Below are 22,998 nucleotides of genomic sequence, written 5' to 3'. Positions count from 1 at the left end.
TTTTTTGACAGGCAGAGTGGATAGTGAGAGAGAGAGAGAGACAGAAAGGTCTTCCTTTGCCATTGGTTCACCCTCCAATGGCCGCCGAGGCCGGCGCGCTGAGGCCGGCACACCGCGCTGATCTGATGGCAGGAGCCAGGAGCCAGGTGCTTTTCCTGGTCTCCCATGGGGTGCAGGGCCCAAGCACTTGGGCCATCCTCCACTGCACTCCCAGGCCACAGCAGAGAGCTGGCCTGGAAGAGGGGCAACCGGGACAGAATCCGGCACCCCAACCGGGACTAGAACCCGGTGTGCCAGCGCCTCTGGGCGGAGGATTAGCCTAGTGAGCCGCGGCGCTGGCCTAAATAAATTTTTAAAATAAAAAATATCAAATCTTTCAAAAAAAAGAAAGTAGTTTTTTAGACGGAATATTCAAGAACATGGCCAGGTATCTTTAATAAACTGAAAAAAGCAAGATATAATGAAGCAAGCAAAAAATTGTGGAAAGACTTGAGTGGATGTGCATGCGCGCGAGTCGGGGTTAGGGCTCCTTGATGTTGCTCAAGACAACCATCAGCTGTAATGAGAAAGATGCCCCCTGCCATCCTCTCTGGAACCTGCTGCCCACCCTGCCTATGTGAGGAGGAGGAGGAGGAGGAAGAGGAGGAGGAGGAGGAGGAGGAGGAGCACCACCACCACCACCACCACCACCACCACCACCACCACCACCACCACCACCACCGCTCTCTGTCCCTGGGGAATTTCCATCAGGGACTTGCACTGAAAACCGCTCTTTGTTTTCTCAGTGATGTCTCCCACCTGCCCCTACCTGGGTATCTACCTCCCAGTGGGGGACACCACCGCCTCTCTCTGCACCCCAGTTTTGGGAGGTGCTTCCTCTCTCTCAAGTGGTCCCTAGTTTGGCTTTTGTGCAACTTCACCATAGCCTAAGAGCTTGGTGAGATGTGTCTGAACTTGTCCTGTGCAGTCACAGGCTGGCAGAGGGCTAATTTTAACCAGACTGGGAAAAACAGACTTGAAGGACACGTGCTAAATATAAATGATGGCCATCTGGGTGATGACACTACTTCCTTCCTGCAATAGGCACACTCTTCTCTCTTTTCCATGTCAGCTGCAATGATCATGTGCTACTTCTATAAAGATGAACAAGTGTATTTTTGTAAGATATCTTAAAAACAAGAAAAAAAAAAAAGAAAAAAAAGCAAGCACATACCCGAAGTCACCAGCAGGGGGAGTCCCTGTCCAAGGCCGGAGCCTCAGCAGTGGTTTCCACCTTGCCTGTGGGTGGTACCCCTGGAGGAGACACTGGGACCCTGTACCTGTTCGCTCATGGTGTTGATGCCATCGGGCCCCAGCAGAGACACCGCCTGCTTCACCAGGTCCGTGCGCCCACAGTTCAGCATCCTGAAGCCCAGGTCCTGTTTAAACTTGGCTTCGATGGCTACCGCGTCCAGCTTCCGGGAGGCACAAAAGCAGTCGTCGGCCCTGTGGAAGGGAGAGATGGTCATGGCAGGTGCAGCGGCTCCCCGGGGGGCTGGTCCCAGAGGACCCCAAGAGCAAACCGCTGCAGAGGCAGCACGTGGCTATGCATTGGCTTGCAAGTGCGCTGCCTGTTCCTGGGCACCAATTAAAATGATGGCTTCCTGATGCCTCTCGCTCCCTTGTCCTTTGTGACTGCTGCGGATCTGTCTTGTCTCTGCTCTGTGCCCCCACAGGGCACGGACTAAGCATCCTGATGGCTGGTATTTATCAAATGCTGACCACGTGATAGGCACCCTGCTAAATTCTTCACAGGAGAGAATGATTGAATCCCACATAACCCAAGAAGTAAGGATGATCATTATCTGCTCTGGTGAGCCTGGGGGAACAGGCACAGGGAAGCACGCAGTGGAGCCGGGGTTTGAACCCAGGTCGACCGTGTGGAGAGCCGGTCAGCGTACCTACTGTGTCCCCCGTCCCTCACTCATGGCACCTACTCTTTGCCTGTTTACTTGTCTGACTTCCTGTGCTAGGCTGGGGACTTAGGAAAGCAGAGACCTTGTCAGTGTCTCTCCATCCCAGTGCCAGACAGCACACAGCATGTGGTGGGGTGTTAACAAATAACCTAGAATGTGCGGGCTCTTTGTGTTCAGGACAGAGAACGGCCAAGGAGAAGAGGAGACGAGGGTGCATTTGGCAGGGGGCAGAGAACTGCCCGCCTCCCAGCCAGACAGGTGCACTAATGCCACTGGGGAGGGGGAATGGAGAGAACTCATCAGAATCATGATGGAGACATCAACTCTGCTTGTAAAGAGTGCTGCTTCCTTCTCACAGTCAGCTGATCGGTTAATTGTTAAATCGAATCACCAAGCATTTGCTCAACATCTGTCTGTGCCAACCTCTACTCTCAGTGCCAAACACACAAAGTTACCAATGTCAGCAATGTCACCGTCCCAGCCCTGGAACCACCTATCTGGTCATTTCACTGTGGCAAAAGCAAGGTTGGGAGTTACCAGAGACGGGCACCATTCTAGATCAAATGCCCTAGGGGAGTAGAGAGAAGCTGCACCAAACAGAGCCTGGGACATGTAGCAAGGCTGCTCGGGGGGAGGGGAACCCCCAGCTGTCTTAAATAAGGAGGCAGGAGAAGAGAGGGAGGAAGAACTTTGTGCAAGGCCAGTCTGAGCCGAAGCTTGGAGAGGTGACATGGCAGACCAGGGGGTTTCAGAGTCTCTGGGGCAAAAACCTGGAGGTGGAATGTGCCAGAAGCAGAAGGTGGAGAGGTAGGTGGGGCTCAGTTAGAGAGGGCTTAAGGACTTAACCCTTAAGGCTTCAGACTTTACCCCCTGGAAGTCAAGGAAGGCTCTTGGGCAGGCAGCGGAATGACACAGTTGGTTGGACAACCCTCTGAGAGGATGGAGGTTGGGTTTGTGGGGAGCCAGCTCTTGAGACAGGTGTGTCCTTGGTCTGCCATGGGGTTCCTGAGTGATCAGTCATCTCTGATTGACACTGTCCTGGAATTGGAATTCCGCGCTAGGAGATGCTTAAGCCCAGATGCTAGGAGTTTTCTTCTTGCCACCAGGGGGCGCTGATGTGGTGCAGACAGACTCCAGAGACCAGAGACCTGCAGCTTGGTGTTGAGATGGAGTCTGACCTGCTTAGGTTCCTCAGGAACAGGAAGCCAGGCCAGGCCTCCAAAGGCCTGTTCCTGTGATGCTCTGGGAGGAGCAATGGAAGGTATTTAGGGGCTCCCTGTTGACCAGGACCTGGACTCCAGGATGAAGACCTTTGTGTGGCAGGTGGGGGCATGGAGCCCATCCCAACACCATAGGAAGCCTCTCCAGGGACGTCAGAGGGTGACCCCGTGGAGGTGAGGCTGGGACTCGGGCCTGGTATCAGATCATGGTACCAGCAACCAAGACGTGCCCTTCGCTCCCAGGGCCCAGAAGGGGACTGAGCCTCAAGGCTTCTTGGCTCAGCTCCTGGGGGCTTTGCACTTGGGTCTCCTGCAGCTAGGGTTGCCAGAGTCCACAAATACAAACACTTTAGAAACATTGCCTGGGACCCACTCATGCTAACATGTGATCCATTGCTTCTTGGGAATTGTAACTGAGTATCCCACCTTTCATCTGGGGAAGGGCAGACTTCCCTGACGGGGGCCAGGAAGGGACATGAGGTGAAATCAGGGGTCCTTCCAAAGCATGAGACCTTTGGTGTGCTGGGGCGGGGTTCATCCAAGCTACCTAGACTCCCTAAAATACAGCTAAGGAAGAAGCTCCAGGCAACATGAACAGCCAGAGTGGGGTTGGGGGAGTGGGTCAGAGGACCAGGGCCAGACCCTACAACATCCATCACAGGGCTTCCAGGGAGATGATGGTGTTGTGCGGAGAGTCTGGACTCTTGACTGTGTGTGTGTGTGTGTGTGTGTGCACGTGAGCTCGTGTGCATGGACCTCAAGGAGGTACCAGCTCTGACTCATTGTAGGGAAAACCGTTCTTCTAACAGTCCACTCCCGCAACCCTGGAAGAGGTTGCCTGGAGACATCCAGAGCTCCTTTCTTGGGATAAAGATGCTGTCAGTCATTATCACAGAAACCCCGCCCCCTGCCATTGTCACTTCCTCTTCCTTGTCTCTGTCTCAGTCCCTTGTGGTAGCCTCCGTGCTTGATGGTCTCATTCAAACAGCATCTTTCTTTCCTGCAGGCAGGCTCATCCCCCTGTGACTGAATAACCATTACCAAGCACCTACTATGTGCTGGGCCCTTAGCAGGAGGCTCTGGAGGAGGGTGACAGAGACCCTGTAACCATGAAGCTCACAGACGCATCCACCATTAATTCTAAGAACATCACAAGTGTCCACCAGCTACTGAGGTCCTTGATTTTAATTTGAGAGCCACCAATGGCAAGACAAGAGCTAAGACGATGATGATAGCAATTGTTACAACAGGAAGCTGACACTACTGAGTACTCACTCCTGACATCTAAGCTCTTCCCATGAATTCACTCCCAGAGCATCATACCAGCCCCTGATGCAAGCACTTCTGGAAGTCCCACTCCAGAGACGAGGAAACCAGGGCAAGGGGACTGCCCAAGGCACAGAGCTGGTCAAGGGGTGGAGCCAGGATTTGACGGGGTGACCCAACCCCCAGCCTGCTCCCTCAGCGGACCTGGCTCTGCCCCTCGCCCCAGTGTGTCACATGTACAACTACAACTGGTGCTCAACTCTGGCATGTCTCTAAGACCCTCAAGTTTAGCAATGTTCCCCCAGCGCCCCATGCACCCAAACTTGTCCCTCAGTCATGTGTCTCAGTAAATAGTACCACTGTCCATCCCGGTGTTCAGGTCAGAGCCTTGTCATCACCCCAGCTCGTTCCATCACTACCCAAATCCCAAATCTAGCATCTATCTCTGCTGAGGTTATGGCAAGGGCCTCTTAATTGTCTCCTCGCTTCATTCTTTTTCCCACGCAAACCCGTGTCTTACACCAGATCAGAGCAGGCTTGGGATGTAAATAGGACCCTGTGATGCTGAGCGTATCGGGGATAAAATCCAGCTCCCCGTGCATGGCCCACAGGGCTCTGCAGGTTGCTGGGCCCTGCCCTGCTCCCATATTCCCTGCCTCTGTCACTCTGCCAGTGACTCTTCTCTCTCCTGTCCCTCCCAAAGGCCGAGAAAGGTCTTTCCTGCCTAGAGGTCACTACGCCTGCTGTGGCTTTGGCTCTATGCAGGGCTGTCTCCTCTTTCTTCAAGTGCAGCCTTGAATGTCATGTCCAAGGGAGGTCTTCTCTGACCATTGCATCCCAACAAGGACGTGCCCTTCCTGTCATTATATACCCCACTCCAGGCCACTGTCATCTCTCTGTTTGTTAGCAGCTTTCGCCGTCTGGGACTATTTCATTTTGTTTACTTTTCTTAAAAGTTATTTTTCTTCAATAGTATGTCAGCCTCCCAGGGGTGTGACCATACCTGTCCTGTTCTATCTTGTAGCCTCAGTGGTACCTGAGGTAAGACAGGCACAAGCCACCGTCCATTCTTCTTCTTCTTCTTCTTTTTTTTTTTAATTAGTTTTGGGCTGGCGCTGTGGCACAGGTTAAGCTGCCATCTGCAGTGCCAGCATCCCATATGGGCAACAGTTCAAGTCTCAGCTGCTCCACTTCCGATCCAGCTCTCTGCTAATGAACCTGGGAAAGCAGTGGAAGATGACTCAAGTTCTTGGGCCCCTGTACCTGTGTGGGAGACCTGGAAGAAACTCCTGGCTCCTGGCTCCAGCTTGGCCTATCCCCAGTTGTGGCTATTGGGGAGTGAACCAGCAAATGGAAGATCTTTCCCTCCCCCCCCCCAACTCCATCCCGTAATTCTGTCTTTCAAATAAATAGATCTTTTAAAAAATAGTTTTATTGCCCACTAAAAATTTTATGTATTTATGGCATACCACAGGATATTTTAAAGCATGTATGTATTAAATACAGTTAATTAACATATGCATTACTACATGTCTCCTTTTATCTGTGCTGAAAACACTTAAGACCCACCCTATTAGCACTGTTTAAGTCTATGATACACTGTTGTTAACAATGGGGAGACCCCCCTGCACCACAGATCCAGATCTGTTGAATTGAAACTTTGTATCCTTCCACCAACAGCAGCTGGAGCCCCCTTCCGGGGGTCTGCTCTCTGCTTCTCTGAGTTCAGCTTCTGAAGATGCCCCATCTACCTGGGATCGTGGGGCTTCTGTCTGTCTGTGCTTGCTTTATCACTGGACGGAGGTCATTCGTGTTGCTGCAGATGACAGGAGGTCATTCGTGTTGCTGCAGATGACAGGATTTCCTTGTACTGAAGGTTGCATAGTACTCCAGGTAGTTTCTTTTCCCACCCACCTGTTGATGGGCAGCCAGGTGGACTGGCGGCTGGGGCTGGGGCTGCACAGGACACAGCTCTCCGACAGGCTCCTATCACCTCCTTCGGATAGACTCAGCAGCAGGATGGCTGGATAGCCCATCATTCTAGTTTACCCCTTCCAGAACCCTCCATAATGCTTTCCATCATCACTGTACTAACTTATACTCCAGCCTATAGTGTACAAAGTGCCCCTTCTCTTCACATCCCTACAACGCTTATTTTTTGTCTTTTTCTGTAGCAGCCATTGTAACAGGTGTGAGGTAGTATCGTATTGTGGTGTTAGTTTGCATTTCCCTGATTATTGGTGATTTGGAGCATTTTAAAAATATGCCTAATAACCATGTGCATTTCTTCTTTTCAGAAAAGTCTGCTGCAGTCCTTTACTCGTGTTTACATTGAGTTGCTTTCTTGCTGTTCAGTTTTTGAGTTCCTTCTCTGTTTTAGGTGTTAATGCCCTATCAGTGGTATGGTTTCTACATATTTTCTCCCAAACAACTCTGTTGTTTCCTTTGCCAAGCAGAAGCTATTTAATTTGATGCCATCCTGTTTGTCTGGTTTTGCTTTTGTTAGCTCTGTTTTTAGGGTTGTAGCAAAAAACCAAAAATCATGGTCCAAAATAACATCATGGAGTTTCCTTCATTTTCTCTGTTTTCTTTAGCAGTTTTAAATTTCAGGTCTTCCTTGCCCACCCACCCCCAATTTGATCTGAAAGGCAGAGAGACAGAGTAGATGGAAGGAGACAGAGCTTCCAACTGTTGGCTCACTCCCTGAAAGCCTGCAACAGCCAGAGATGGGTCAGGCTAAAACCAGGAGCCTGAAACTCAATCTGGGTCTCCCACACGGATGGCAGGACCCAAGTACCTAAGCCATAACCTGCTGCCTCCCAAGGTATACATTAGCAGGGAGCTAAGTGGGAAGTGGAGGAGCTGGGACTCGAACCAGGCACTCTGAAATGGGATGCAGGCGTCCCACGTGGCAACCTAACCACAGTGCCAAAGGCTTTCCTCCTCCACTCCCTGCCCCAACCAGTGTCAGGTCCTATGTTTGTCTTTAATCCATTTTGAGTTGGTTTTTGTATAGGGTGTGAGCTAAGAGGCTGACTGCATTCTTGTGCCTGTGGATACCCAGTGCCCCCTCGCCATGTACTGTAGACACTGTCCCTTCTCCATTGTGTGGGCCTGGTGCCATTATTCCTGCGCAGACCCGGGGAACCCCCTGGTCACACCAAGTAAACAATGGGGCTGGTTATCAAACATGACCAACCGCCTGGCAAGCAAGCCAAAGCAGGTAAGGAACGCTTCCTATGGCAGTCTCTGAAAACATGGCATGCACTTCAACTCTGCTTGTCAGAGAATTCAACTCCGCCAGAAAACCCCTCCTTGCAGGCTTCCTGTAAACCCAGCTCGCAGCTGCACGGATTCTTTCTGGAAAGTCTCTGGAGATGCCCCCCTGCTGTAGGCCAACAGGACAAGCGAGTGTGCCCTCCAGAGTGTGCTCTCTGACTTATTTAGGCAGGAATCTATCCAGCCAGTCACCTGGGGCTTCTCCATGAGGCGTCCAGCTTTGTGGCTTTCCCTCTGAGTGGCTTTCAATGATGCAATCATAAAAAAAAAAAAAAAAATCCTGATCAATGTAAGTAAGAGGTGGTCAATTCCTGTGATTTCTCAAGGGCCCCAGCCCCGAGAGACTGGCTTAATATCTTCCACCACTCCAGGGGCATGATTTCAGAAAAAGGTTTTCCAGAAGGCTCGCGGGCCTGAGGACAGCAAGTGACCGTGTTGCGTCTGTGCTGGGAAGGACATGCCACTGGCTTGGGCAGTCAGTGCATTCTGTTGGTCCCTCGATGCCTTCTGAGTGAGAAATGCCAGCTAGGAGGCTCCGCACACACTGCTGCCTTTGTTAGTTTTGAAAGCTGTGCAGAAGTTACGAGTGTGAACGCTGACATCTCACTTCCTGGCTTCAAATCCCAGCTCTGCTACCCAGTGGCTGTGTGATCCTGGGGACAGTCACTTGGGATTCTCGCTTGGATCAAATGAGCTTAGTAGTAATATCTTCCTCAGGGGCTTTTTGGGATGAGATGTGAGAATCCAGGTACAATGCTGGGAAGAGTACAACGCTTCACACAGCATTTACATGAAACGTTAGCGATGTCACATCAGAGCCATTATGATTGGTGGCAAAGGACGGTACGGACTATTTGGAAAGAATGCACTGTATTTGGGGAGTGGTGCTGCGGCATAGCAGGTAAAGCTGCTACCTGCAGTGTTGGCATCCCCTATGGGCACCAGTTTGAGTCCCGGCTGCTCCACTTCAGATCCAGATCCCTGCTAATGCCCCTGGGAAAGCAGCACAAGATGGCCCAAGTGCTTGGGCCCCTGCACCCATGTGGAAGACCCAGAGGAAGTGCCTGGCTCCTAGCTTTGGCCTGGCCCAGCCCTGGTTATTATGCCCATTTGGGTAGTGAACCAGCAGATGGAAGATTGTCTGTCTGTCTCTCTCTGTAACTCTGCCTTTCAAATAAATAAATCTTAAAAAAAAAAAGGCACCATATTTGGAAGAAGCTGACGGAGGGGGGGTCTCCCAAAAGTTCATCAAAATACATATGATGAGCAAAGTAGGCATGGATTTTAAGGTTTTTTTGCATTATAATAAACTGATATTTAAAAAAATATATTTACTTGTAAGGAAGAGAGACAGACACAGACACAGAGAGATCTTCCATCCACTGGTTCATTCTCCAAATGTCTGCAACAGCTGGGGCTGGGCTAGGCTGAAGCCAGGCAGCCCAGAACTCCATCTGGGTCTGTCACAATGGGTAGCCGGGCTCCACGAACTTTAAGTTATCACCTGCTGCCTCCCAGGGTGCGTAGTAGCAGGAAGCTGGGATCAGAAGTGAGCTGGGACTCAAGCCCAGGCGCCCTGAGGTGGGATTCGGGTGGCCCCATGGGTTCCTAATCCCCGCACCATGAACTTATCTCTTCGTTCCACTTTCCATGAACTTTTTGAAGCACCCTCACACAAAGACACAGAGACCAAAGAACACTACAAAGTGCCTCCTACGCTCTCAGACACCCTACATCCTCTCCAGCACTAGCACTGGTGGCAAGGTGGACCTTCCCCGAGAAAGGCAGCCATCCCTGTCCAGCGTGGTTTTGTGAGCAAACCGTAAGTGACGACAGAGGCTGGGCAGGGAGTCACGCGGGATGCAAACTGTGTGTGGGACAGCTCGGCAAGCAAGCGAAGGCAGGGACCACTGCTCCAGCTGTGCCCCCACCCCCAAGGTCTGCAGCAGCTCCCAGGCCCCTGCGGGTGGGATCCAGGGTCACTCTCATCAGCCCATCCCTGGGGTGTGGGTGCTGATGCCCGATTTCTCGGGTTCATCTCATGGCTCTGCTCTCGCTGAGTAGCCCTGCACCGTTACTTGTTCCCATTTTCTTTTGTGCATGGGGGCACCACGTGCCTTGAATTACTCTTTAAATAAATCCAGCACTTCCCATGTACCCAGTACATCATCCACTTTTACAAATAGTAACTTGTTTCATTTTCACAATAACCCCTTGATGCAGGGATCGTTGCTTTTAATCTATTTTACAGACAGGGAACACGGGGCACACAAAGGGTAGTTAACTTGCACATCGTCACACAGCTACTAAGTAGCGGTCAGAACTTGAACTCAGCAGTCTCAGAGTCTGTCCCACTGATCCTTCCCTGGGACCCTGGGGGCTGCTGTCCCTCAGCCAATGACTCCAAAATCTGCACCCGACACCCGCAGTCGGGAATAAAAGCCACCCGTGGTTGCATCCCTCGTGTGTGCCAGGCAGGTGGTAGGCTGTTCAGTGTCCACTGATCCGTTCTCTCCTGGAAGGAGACTGCTCAGTCATTTCCTCGTTCTACTGGAAAGGAAACAGAGGCCCCTCTGGGGGTCGGACACAAGCAGAACCTAGCGCCTAAGAGCAGAGTTCATGACCCAGGGAGACTTCTTCCTTGCAATGGAAACACCGGCAGCTAACAACCTCTCTCTAAGCCTCAGCTTTCCCATGTACAAAACAGTGATGTTGCAGCTGTGCCCACAGCCTGCATCTACACAGGGAGAAGACTGGAATCACTCGGCCCAGTGGGTGAGGGTCCCAGCTGTCCACTGCCCGAAATATGTACCCATTACCATGATGGTACAATCTTAGGTCCTCTCTCCGAGGACTCAGGCCATCTCCAAACTCTAACCACACAATCCTCCAATGCCAGGGCAGGTCTTTCCCGGCCACCAAGGCCTTCTCCAAAGATCTTGGAGCCTGGAACCCCTGGGCCCAGCTGACTCTGTGGCCTCACTGACTGGGCCTGGGGTGGCTTCCAGGATTCTCACTTCCTGCCTGTGAGCGTCTGCTCTCACTCATCTGTGCTCCCCAGCAGGTTGGTCGTCTGCACCTGAGCCACTTCTGGGGCCCCTCTTGGGGGCCTGGCTGCTGAGGGGGTTTGCAAGAGAAGAGAAGCCACTCTCCCCTGCTCACATGGAAGGTGCCAGAAGCTTACTGTGGCAGGACACGGGTTGAGGGCTTTGGCTATGTAGGGGTCATGGAATTCCTTATACCTCCATTCCAGTCCAGACCCGATTCATTCCTTAGGCAGCCCCACTGTGCTGTCTGGATCCTGAGGACCCAATATTTGGGTTACAGTATGGCTCCCACAGGCCACAGCCAGCTTGGCTGGGAGACAGCAAAGATAATAACAGCAATCAGAGACACACTAAACACACAGCTTCCCTGGCACACTATAGCTAATACAATCGTAACAACTCAACTGCCATCGGCAGAGAGCTTTCCACCTGCTAAGCACTTCACATACAATAGCTCACTTAATCTTCAGAATAACCCACCCAAATGTGGCTCTGTTATACCCACTTTACAGAGGAAAAGATTGAGGTCCCAAAGTCATATATCACTCGCTCAAAGGCACGCAGTTCGTAGGTGGTGAGGTGGCATCCACTCAGGCAATCCAACTCCTGAGCCTGCACTCGGATCTTGCTTAAGGCCTCACAGGGACCCCTAAAAGGCAGGGGACACTAGTGTTCCCACTTTACAGATGAGGAAATAGACGCTCAGAGGAGCTAAGCATCTGGGTCCAAGGTCACTCGGCTCCTTCTCCTTCCATTGCAACCCAAACCAGTCTCACTCCGAAGACCTGGCCTATGTGAGCCCCGTCTTTGTGTGAGTTCCCACATTGTATCCCCATCCAATTCCAAATAATTTACTATGGCTGGGTACATACTGCATGCCCCGCCCCACCCCCACTGGGGTGCAGGGAGCCCCAGGATGTGACTTCTGCCTGGACAGCTGGGCAGGTGCCAGGGCTCCTTCACCTGCACGTGCAGGGCTCTCCCACAGAGCACAGGAAATAGCTATGATGAAAAAAACTACACATGTGGATGTGAGGGCACCAGCTACCGGCCAGGGCCTAGGTAGGCGCCGGGCTATGGCAGCCAGGGTGTCAGCCCTGGCCACCCAGAGCTGTCTTGGAAAAGGGTATCAAGCCAGCTTCGTGGTTCCACAGGTCTGTGGAAGCACAGACCACGGTGCCTGCCTTTCCTGTCTCAGTGGGCGTAACAGAGAGATTTACGATCCTCAGGAGACAGTGATGTGGATTCCACCCCCTGGAGACTCAGGGACTCGGCGCCCGAGTAGGAGCGCGTGCCAGCACGGGACTTCTCCCTCTGTCTCACCTGGGGCGGGTTACGCCATCAGTGGCTGGCTTCTGCGTTCTCAGTCATCACGTGCAGACAGCAGGGCACGGGGAGTAAGTGAGACCGTGCACTGGAATCTGCTCTTGCTACACGGGGCACTGTCTGCGTGTGGACACCCCCTGGGAGAAGTGGGACGTGTGCGGCTGGGTGTGGCGTGGACCACGGCAGCCACCTGCGATGCGGGAGGAAGGTTCCGGAAAGTCAACACCCCACTCGCTCCTCAGGAACTCTGGGGAACCTCACGGCGGCCGTGAAACCACATGGAAACCAAGGGTGCCAAGGGCGGCTCATCAAGTGCCCTGGCTCTGATACAATGGTATGGCTGAGTGGAGTATGGTGTTGAGGAGGAGTCTCAGGTCTGGCCAGGAGACAGAGAGACACCTGGGCCCCCAGACAGTCCTGAGAGCAAGTGTGAAGGCAGGCATGGGGCCAGGATACCAGGATATGGGCTCTGAGGAACATGGCTATGTGCTTACTCTATCACCCATTAGCTGTGCGACCTTGGACTAATCACAGTTCCGACAGTATCAGTCTCCCTGTGTGCATGATGGGGGAGGGGGCTGGGCTAGTGGAGCTTTTGGGGGCCTCTCACACTGAACACTCCTTGGGTTTATCACACGCTTCCTGACACCTTGCATGCTTCTTCACTGTGCAACAGTTCTACCCCGCCATGTCTCTGTGTTTGCTCCTGTTTCATGCAAACACTCATTGCCATGGCCGAGATGACCACCTGAGGGTCTAGCCTCAAAATATTCCATTGGTTCTCAAATAATAGTAATAGCAAACAAATACAGCATTTACTATGTATCAGGAACGATTCTGACAATACATACGAAACCCACATATAAAATAACCCACACATACATGTGAATGACTATATGTGTGTATGATACATTTAAATACATACACATATACACTCATTCATGTATATTCAAGATTTATCTAATCCCCACTTTAACCCTACAACATTGACCTTCATTTTTCGGAAGCTAGGAAACTCACCCAAGGTCACACAGCCAGCCAGTGGCAGAAGTGAGACTTGGACCCAGGCAGGCTGTGGCCCACTCCACTCCCTGTCTGTGCTATCAAAGGCCTTCCACCTTCATTTAGATTCTCATCAAATGCTGCCTGGGTAACGACTACAAGATGCCATGTCCTGGCATGGGCATCAAAAACAGAAGTTTCTAGCCAAGTTCAAGGTTTCCCTGCCATCATTCCTCCAGAGAGTGCTCTTCCTTGTCCTCAGCCGACAAGACCTGCTTCCCACCACACATACCTTTCCCTACAGCTTTCTTGCCCACATGCATGTGGTGTGCCTCACTTCACAATCTCACCTCCCCACCTTGCCTTCCTTGAAGTCATATTCTAGAAACAGTCCTGTGTAACAGCTCCTGCCCTGCACAGTCCAGAAAGACAGAGTTGGAAGAGATCAGGCAGCTCAACTGCTGACCTCCCGAAGATCAGGAAACCGGAAGCCTGCGAGGGGTTAACTCGTTGGCAGATCACAGACACATGGCTTTCTTCTAGACTCATGGAGAACTCGCCACAGATACCTCTGAGTCTACAAAGGGCAGCGATTCCCAACCAGGGTGCTTCCATCCTGCAGGGGACACGTGGCAGTGTCTGGGGACGTTTTTGGCTGACACAGTGTGGAGGTGCTGCTGGCAGCTCGCAGGTTACTGTGCAGGGGCTGCCAACCATCCTACCATGTACAGAACGGCCTCTCCACATTCGCAGTGGAAAGAATGCCCCAGCCCTAGGCGTCGGTGACGTTGAGGTTGGGAACCCTTGGTGCAGGGTAACAACACGCTCTTGTATCATGTCATACACACCAAGCAGCTCCCCTTACAGGACTGTGTAAGTGGGGCAACACAGTGGTGCCTCCAGAGCCAGACTGTGAAAGGTGAACCAGAGGACCACGTGCCCGACTCCGTCCTCGACACACTGTTCCAGGAAAGCCTTCATCAAATCGCCTTGCACAGGCTTCCAGTCCCCCCACCGACGACTTTTCCTACTCTTTTCTTTGGAGTAGCAAAAAGAGGAACAGAATAAGAGTGTTTTGGGTTGAGTTAAGTCACACTGAGATCTCTGTGCACCTCTGAAGGAAGAAAAAAAATCATATTATTTCAGTAAATGGAACACGTAATGACTGCAAAGTTCCTGGGGGAAATCTTTGTCCACAACTTGTGCCTACTTGCTGTTGGTGCCGCTACAAAGCATGGAGAAGAACCAGCTCTTTAACCCCACCCTGGATAAAGCAAAGCAAGTGTGATTTCCCAGCCTCCTTGCTGCCAACCCTGTCTGCTTTGCAAGACGGACCAAGGGAAGTGGAACCCGTCTCCTTCTTAGAAGTTGATACCCAGTTGGTGGCAAAATCCATTGTCTTATTCCCCCAGAAAACAGAAATGTAAAGCCTTATGTCAAAAATCAGAGACTGCCGACACCCCCGGGAATGAAATGTGTGTGCTCAAAGGATGACAAGGCCTGATGAGTTTCTGGCTTTGGCATTGTGGTATATTTTTTAAGAGTTAAAAACAAGGCCCACACACAGAGAAGGGAGTCACCCTAAGGCTGTGAGTCCAAGTGTACCCTTATTGGCAGACACTGGTTATTTACCTCTGGAGTTCTTTATCTCCATGCATTATTGTAGGACTTGAATTCTGAGCTGGGTACACGGCCACCCAGATAAAGACTACATTTCCCAGATTCCCATGCAGCCACATAGGGTCACATGACTAAGCATTGGCCAATAGGAAGTGAGGGGAAGTGGCACATGGTATCCCTGGGGCACTCTCCGCCCTTCCACCTTCCCTCTTCCTCTTCTAGACAGATGTACCTCTGCTGGGTGGGGCTGTGCAGTAGAAGGCAGCTACGTAGGGAGAGCAGAGCAGCAACAGGGTAGATGCTTGGGTCCCTGACATCATGGACTACTTAACAGTGTTATTTGAGGGAGAGTTTTAAACTCCTATTTTGGGGCTGGTGCTGTGGTGTAGTGGGTAAAGCCACCGCCCACAGTGCCAGCATCCCATATGGGTGCTGGTTTGAGTCCTGGCTGTTCCACTTCTGATCCAGCTCTCTGCTATGACCTGGGAAAGCAGTAGAAGATGGCTCAAGAAACCTGGAGGAAGCTCCTGGCTCCTGGCTTCGGATCAGCTCAGCTCTGGCTGTTGTGGTCATTTGGGGAGTGAACCAGCAGATGGAGGACCTCTCTCTCTCTCTGCCTCTGCCTCTCTGTAACTCTGCCTTTCAAATAAATAAATCTTTTTAAAAATTTTTTAAAAACTCCTATTTTATCCAGTACGGGTAGCTTGCATGTCTGCTGAAGCTGATAAATCCATATCCTAATTAACCCACCCACAGTTGGTTTCTAAATTTCAACCAGTTCAGTGAAGCACACAAAAAGTGCTAAGTATATGCCCACTACTGTGCCTTGTGCTGAAGGTTCAAGATGAAAGCGTGCACACACACACACACACATACACATGCTGTCCTCCGGAGAATTCTAGAAAGAACAGGTGGACTTCTTTGTAACAAATGTCACTAAGAAGCAACCCAGCACTGGAGGTGTAAGGGCAGAACATTAAATGTTACATCCCCCAAAGGAACTCCCAGGAACACCAGGCCCATAAAATGCTCTCTGATGGGGCCACAGTTTTTTTTTTTTTTTTTTTCCTGGTGAACATTTTAAGCTCTGTGGGCCTCTTGGTATCTGTGTTAACTGCTCAGCTCTGCTACTGTGGTAAGAAAGCAACCAGACTCAACAAAAGGGCGTGGCTGTGTATTCACAAAAGCAGGCAGCAGGCAGCTTTGGTCTGCGGATCTCTGCTCTGTAGTGATAGATTTAAATAGCAAATCCATCTCTTAGAGATTTACAAGAAACAACAAACAGGAGGCGAAAAGCAAAGAACTTTCAAAAGGCACCCGCTTGATTTCATCTAAACTAGTGTTCCCCAAATTGATTGAACCTCTAACATTTTCGTCTAATGCATCTTAATATCCCAGAACTGGCCTTTTGAATGGACTGTTACAAATGCTGGCCGTGAAGTTAACTTTCATTGTGAAGGAATTATTTTAGGTGCATACGAAATATAGAGTCGTACAGTAGCCACCTACAAGCTCAGGATCCAGGCCAGCTGAAGACATAAAGCAGTCAAAGCACAAAGGCTCCTGTTCCTCCTGATTACAAAATCTCTTCCACCTTTGGCAGGAGCACACTATCCCGAACTTGGCATTGGGCATCCCTACACACGCTTTATACTCTGTACTATATACTTGAGCTTCTAACAATACATGCACTGTTTTGGATGTTGGGAAACTGTATATAAATGTTAGCATTTATACAAAAATCCCTCAACTTGATTTATGTTTTGCACAATATTTGGAAGTTAGCCATGGAATGTAGTTCATTTATTTTCACTGCTCCTGGGCTTTCTGTGACATGAACATACCATAATTTATTTATCCTTCTCCAACACATGGGGGGCTTGTTTGGTTCTGTCTTTGGCTATTATAAACACTGTGTGTGTGAACAGTCTTGTACATATCACCTGTTTCTGTATGGGAGCTTCTCTCTAGGGTGTCGACCTCAGAACAGACATATGTGTTTTCAAGTTTATTGGAAAGTGGGGCACCATTTAATCAGAGTGCTCAGGACGCTACAGCTTTGCTCCCATCTAATATTATCAGGATTTTTCTTTGTCAGTCTTATGGATAAGAAGTGCACGCCTGGCTATGGTTTGGAGTCGTGTTTCCAGGACAACTAGTGAAGTTGAGTCCTTTACACGAAGTTCTTGGCCATTCGCTAGAGTGTTTCTAAACTAAGCTTCACAGGGAGCGTTGCCACTGGGCAAGGCTGGCAGACACAAGGAGCTGCGGCACATCTGAATTCCTAAGAGGAGCTGGGGCTGGAGGCCAAGGCTTTCAACACAAACCTGTGGGCTTGCAGAGCCACCTTCTCATGCCCATTGAGTCTCTGATTGGCGCTGTCTTTCTAGTACAGGGAACACAGGCTTTGGGGGGCAGATGGAGCTGGCTCAGGTCCCAGAAGGGTCCCATGGTCCACATAACTGTGCGCAGCTTTCCCAACCTCCTGGAGCACCCGTCTCCTCGGGTGTGAAGAGAAGAAAGCCTTGGGGGGCAGGGAGCTGAGTGGAGTGGAGCAGGAGAGACATCCAGGACCACATCTGGGTCTCACAGGACCCCCAGTTGTTCCCGCAGGGATGTGAGAAAGGATACTAGTGAAGTCACTCTTTTCCTGCACCTGCAACCTGCCTCAGTTTCCCTCACGGGTCACAGCATAACTGCCATGGTGCACATCAAATGTCTCACCACAAAACTCTCTGTCTATAATTCTACTGCTTCAATAAATAAATAAAATCTTAAACAAATAAAAACCTGAATACTTTCTGGAGCTAAAAGGACCTTCTGAGATCACTGCTAGGATGGTTCTTCACCGTTTATAGGATGACTTAATGAACCAATGAAAAGAAACTTGATTTGAACAAAACGGCACACATACACCCAATGCTGTGATGTCCGCTCCTTCATTGTCACCGACAACATTGGCTTTTGTCCTGAGTACATAACTCCATAGTGAGTGACTGCTAATAGGATAATGCGCTCATGTAACTAACGTTTCAAACTGGAGTTTGACATGCTTGCTGGCACACGACTCAATAAGCACCTCGGGCAGAAATTTAACAGACCCAAAAGTGGGTGAAGAAGGAAAAAATAAACCCCTGTTTCCCAGGAAGCCACGTCCCATATGGCAAACCGGAGCTGCAGCCCCGGTTTGGAAGGAAGCCCCGACTGCCATTTTAGTTCTCCATGCGGTTGTCAGCAGCCAATGTGTTTCTGTTTTGCTTTTAACACTTGGGAAGCTTAGAGCAAATTCCAAGTGTTGGCAAACTGTCTGCCATCTGCAGTCTGGTTCCTGCCCACACCAGGCTGCTGAAGCTGCTGCCACCAAGGGTGCCGATGGCTTCCCAGCACCTTCCCATCAGTCCGCGTCTTCTCCGCCGGTGATGCAACCTGGGGCTCTGGTGGTCCCTCTCCAGGGACCCCCTTGGCACCTGCTGCCTCATCTCCCCCGGGCTCTTCTCTGACCTCAGCTCCCAGGTGGGCTCCTTTTCTTCAGCCCCTCCCCCAGGCAATCCCATCCACACCTACACCTTCCACGGCAGCTGTCTGCCAGAGCGGCACGAAGCCCTCGCTAGCTGCACCCTCTCCACACCTGCACCTGCACTCTCAGCAGCCTCCCAGCCCCCCAGTGCATTCATGTCGAAGCCTTTTTATTTTTTTATTTTATTTTTTAACATGGGAATCAGTTCAGGAAAAGTCTGTTCACTCACAGTGCACCCACCCTTTACATCATTCATCCATTCATTCATTCAACAAATATTCTTTGGGCCTCAACTCTGGGCCAGGCCCCACCATCCAGGAGCCGATTTCTGCCCCAGCCCTAAAGAGAGAAGGGAGCCACCTATCGGAGAGAAAGTCTTTGCTGTGAGCCTTTCTTCTGGAATATTCCATGCCCTCCATCTCTCCCCTAGCCTCTGCTTGCTCCGTCTGCTTGCACAGTCCAGCCAACCCAGGCTCCGTTTGCCATCTACGCAAGTCCTCTTCCCCTCCTGCTGCTCCTCCCACCGTGGCCTCATCTACGGTGGCAGACGCAGTACCTATGGATGTTCACCTGCTCTGGACATGGTTCAAAAACACCAGCCAAGGACGGCCTTCAAAAGCCTCTGACTTTACAGAGAGGAGAATGCCCGAGCACACAGAGGCCCCGTGGAGGCACTGGGCGGAGGGATGTCGGCTCCCAAGCCGGTCAGCCTCGCCTTAGCGGCCTCCTGCAGCCCGAGGGCCCGCCTGATCTCGGCTGGGCTACACACCATGGCCAGGCGGGTACACTCCGGCCGCCCTGCCAGGTATTTATCTCCCCGCTGGCTCGGTTTGGTTTCAGCCACCAGGAAGAGCAGACCTTCATGGTCCAGACTGGAAGGAATAGGGGCAACAGCTATTAGTGACTGAGTCACTCGACACAAGCACCGTGCGAAAGTGCTTGAGATGATTTCCTCAGACCTCTGCACAACCTCAGGAGGTGGGTGTATTACTGTCCTCACTTTACGGACACAGGAATGGAGGCCCAGAGAAGTGAGTGGCTTGCCTTAGCTCACACAGCAAGTAAGTGGTCCAGCCAGGATCTGAACCTGGGCAGTTAGGTTGCAAGGCCTGTGTCCCTAACCACTGCCCCCTGCGTCCTAAGTGGATGCCAGTGTGAGGACTTTAAAGCCTTGGTGACCCTGCCCGGATGCAGAAGGCTGATAAAGGCTCACACTTGGATGGACAATGGACATTTTCAAAGCCAATTTGGTGACCATGAGTTCTCCTGCAACAACCGTGTGCCAGCTTTGTTAAAGCCATCCCTGGCTGCACCCTCTCCCCAGCTGGAAGCCTCACACTTAGCTGTCAACACAAACATTCCACGAGAGGGGACAGGCGACCTGCACAGGCTCCAAACTCTGACAGCCCGGCCCGGGGGCCTCCTGCCTCTGCCCCTGTAGTGTTAGGGGTTGACTTCCGTCTGGCGAGGTTGTAACTCCACTGCCCTTGAGTGCGACCTTATTTGGAGGGAGGGTCTTTGCAGATGTGAACTAGTTAGGATGGGGTCACACTGAAGGGGGCCCCAGTCTGATCCGATGGCTGTCCTTGTGTGAAGATGGAGATCTGGAGATAGACACAGAAGGAAGACAGCAACAGGATGATGGCGGCAGAGACGGGAGTGAGACGGCCACATGCCAAGGAATGCCCGGGGCTGCCAGAGCCGGAAGCAGCCTTCTGTGTCTGGTATCCCAGGAGCAGGAGGCTTATGGAGGAAGCTGGGGTGAGGGGAGAGAGGATCTGGAGCTGCACCTCCATCAGACATGTCCCTTGGCCGTGTGCACGCAGACCCCTGAATCCTGTGCAAACACGACGCTGAGCCTTCTGCGCAGGCTTCAGAGGGCGCACTGCCCTGCCGCACCTGGCGCTGGCACTGCTTCTGGCCTCCAGAATGGAGAGACAATAAATGCCTTCTGTTTTAAGGCACTCAGTCTGGGAGACTTTGTTACAGGAGCCCCGGGAAACCGATCCACCCAGCTTCCCCACTCCCCTCCCTGGAGGCAGCCCTGGTTATCCATTTTTTATCCACTCTTCCTGAGACAGTCCAAGCATGCACAAATACCCACGGGTGCCCGCACCTTCTACACCGCTCCACGTGGCTGGTTTCGCTTGAGAACACCCAAGGCCAGTTTCTTTATTGTGATAAAAAATACATAACACAGAATGTATCATTTTAACCATCTCTCGACAGTTCTGGGCATTCAGTAATTCAACACCATCCATCTCCGGGAGAAACTGCCCATCATAGCCTCTTCTCCCAGCCACCAGGGCCAGGTGAGTCCTTGCCACCCCTCACCAGCCACATCTGTCACCAAGTCTGGCCCCTTCCCTCCCGTTCCCCTCGCGTCCTTCCCCATTGCTCTGATTGCACCGCCTTGCTTTTAGCCCAGCTGTCAGCATCTGCCCTGGGCCACTCGGCTGCAGGCTCGCCAGCCCCTGCCCGCCTTGGCTCATCTCCCACGCGGCCACAGCCCCTCATTCCAAAAGAGGAATCTGACGATCTGATATCATCTCCCTGCTGAAAAAATTGGTGACAGCTCCTTCCTCCCGAGGGTCCAGCCCAAGTTCTTTGGCAAGGCATAAGAGATCCTTTCTGGGCAGAATTCAGCCTTGCTTGTGTCTCTGCATCCAATTCCAAGACCCTTCCAGCACGTCTTCCACCCCCAGGCCTGCGCATCTGTCATTCCTTCTGTGTGCACTCAGTGCTCCAAGGCCCTTTCCCCTTCTCTCTGATCATCTACCACCCACCAAGCACACAGTAGGGCAACCTCCCAGTAGGTGCTCTGTACGTGCTACGTGCAAGGCTGTCTCATTAGCTTGGCTCCTTGAGCAGGCCCTATAGCCTGCCCCTGACCTTGGGCATGGGGGGCAGGGCAGTCAGGCTAAAAAGCGATCGCCCTGGGATCATGGCAAGGGCAGCTCCCTGGTTTTCCAGGGGGCACTCATGCACTGACATGAGCACGAGGGAGGCAGTGGCCCCAACTGGGTCACCACCGGCCTGCAGCGTGGACTTGGATGTGTGCTGGGTGGAGGAGGGGCTGGTGTGCCGTGGGGAGCTATGGGATTTGGCCAGGCCTGTGGGAAGATGAGGGCACCCAAGGAGAGAGGAGAGAACAGCTCCTGACTCTGGGAGGAGCTGAGGAGATTCCCAGAGCCCCACGGAGCCAGGTGCAGGGTCCAGGTGCCCAGTCTCTGCAGGGGACCTTTTGGGAAGAGAACGAGGGAGTACAATGTCTGGAATCAGGGGTCTGCATGGACACGGCTGAAGGGCATGGCTGGTGTAGACGCAGCTCCAGATCCTCTCTCCCCTTAGCCCAGTTTCCTCCAGAAGCCCCTTGCTCCTTGGGATGCCAGGGATTCCTTTAAGGCAAGGTGGTGACTCTGGCCTTCCCCTTCTAGGTCCTGGCTCTCGGAACATGGAAGGACTGATGTCCACCCCCCCTCCTCTGTGCTCCTCCCGCTTCTCTGGTGTTCACACTCTCGGACACTCCCCTGTGCACTGTTTCCTAGTGTTGACCACCTGCCCCCAGGACAATCAGGTGCCTATGGACCCGGGGACAGGAAGGATGGCACAGCCGCCTCCCCTCACTGGATTCAACCAACCGAGCATCAAAAAGCATCCAGAAAAGAAAACTGCACCTGTGCCAGTCAGGTCCCGACTTCCTCTCCATGTAACGACTCCCTCAGCAATACATTGCAACAACTATTTACATAGCATTTGCATCGTATTAAGCGGTACAAGCCACCTAGAGATCATTTAAAGACCACAGGAGGATGCGTGGAGGGTCTATGCAAACACGATGCTGTTTTACAGAAGGGACTTGCACGCGGATTTGGGTTTTGGTATTCTCCATGAGAACAGCAAGAATCCCTGATGGATACTGAAAGATGCTTTATCATTGGGCACCAAGGGTTGGAGCAGGATCTTCTTCCCAAAGGGCCACGTCCTTTTGCCATGTGTGCCAGGCAGGCCATGGGCACCTCACACATTCGGTGAATGAACCTGAACATTCAATTGTCACGCGGGGCTGCATTTCAGGTCAAGTGCTATGGAGGCACAACATTCACTTCGGGACCCAGTTTGGCTCATAACAAACACCAAAACCTCCAGTCTCCAGAGGTGCCCAGGAGACCTGAGAAGGGTTGCAAGCAGCAGCAGGTGCAGCTCCTTAAATCCATCCACATCCTCTACTGTGGTTCCCCAGCCCCTGAAGCTGTTGTCACTCCCCTCTGTCCAGGGGTTACATGGAGCCCTGTGAGACAAGGGAGGTGATTTGACCTAACTGAGAACACCTGTTAGGGGTCCGGCACTTAGTAGGTGTTCAATAAATATAACAAAAAAGTGAAACAACAACGTAGCAACCTAAGTCTCCCGGGTTCCACTCTAATACTCTCTGCCTGTTGTTACTTTCAGGTTTTCTATTCTCAGCTTAAAATCCGGTTTGAAGCACTTGCCAGAATATTATCCACTTTCTGAAACGAGCTCCTGGGTCTAACAGCACCCAAGCGCAGCTGACAGGTGCCATTTATCCACTGGGAGAGGATCTGAGAGCACCCCTTGCCACCTTTGTTTTCACACGGCCTTCACAGCAAACAAACCACCCCTTACCACCACGGGGAAAACAAGGGCATTTTCCTTTTGTGTTTCTCAAGCAACAGTTAAGAAAACAAGAGGAAGCTGCCAAAATGTACTCACTGTTCTTCCTCTCTTTCCCTTCCACTGCCTCC

The 22,998-nt window shown here is 51.7% G+C and overlaps 1 protein-coding gene across 5 annotated transcripts in view; it reads right to left on the bottom strand.

Annotated features, from left to right (window-relative positions):
• The window catches only part of ABTB3 (ankyrin repeat and BTB domain containing 3), a 292,977-nt gene that overhangs the window by 36,649 nt on the left and 233,330 nt on the right, over positions 1-22,998 (bottom strand). For all 5 annotated transcript variants that reach the window (XM_051846044.2, XM_051846043.2, XM_051846041.2 and 2 more), the window contains one exon: positions 1,320-1,485. In XM_051846044.2, the coding sequence (XP_051702004.1) occupies positions 1,320-1,485 (166 nt within the window). The remainder of the gene's footprint in view (positions 1-1,319; positions 1,486-22,998) is intronic.

Source organism: Oryctolagus cuniculus, chromosome 11 (genome assembly GCF_964237555.1).
Source record: "Oryctolagus cuniculus chromosome 11, mOryCun1.1, whole genome shotgun sequence".
NCBI lineage: Eukaryota > Metazoa > Chordata > Mammalia > Lagomorpha > Leporidae > Oryctolagus > Oryctolagus cuniculus.
This window is presented reverse-complemented; position numbering and strand designations above follow the sequence as displayed.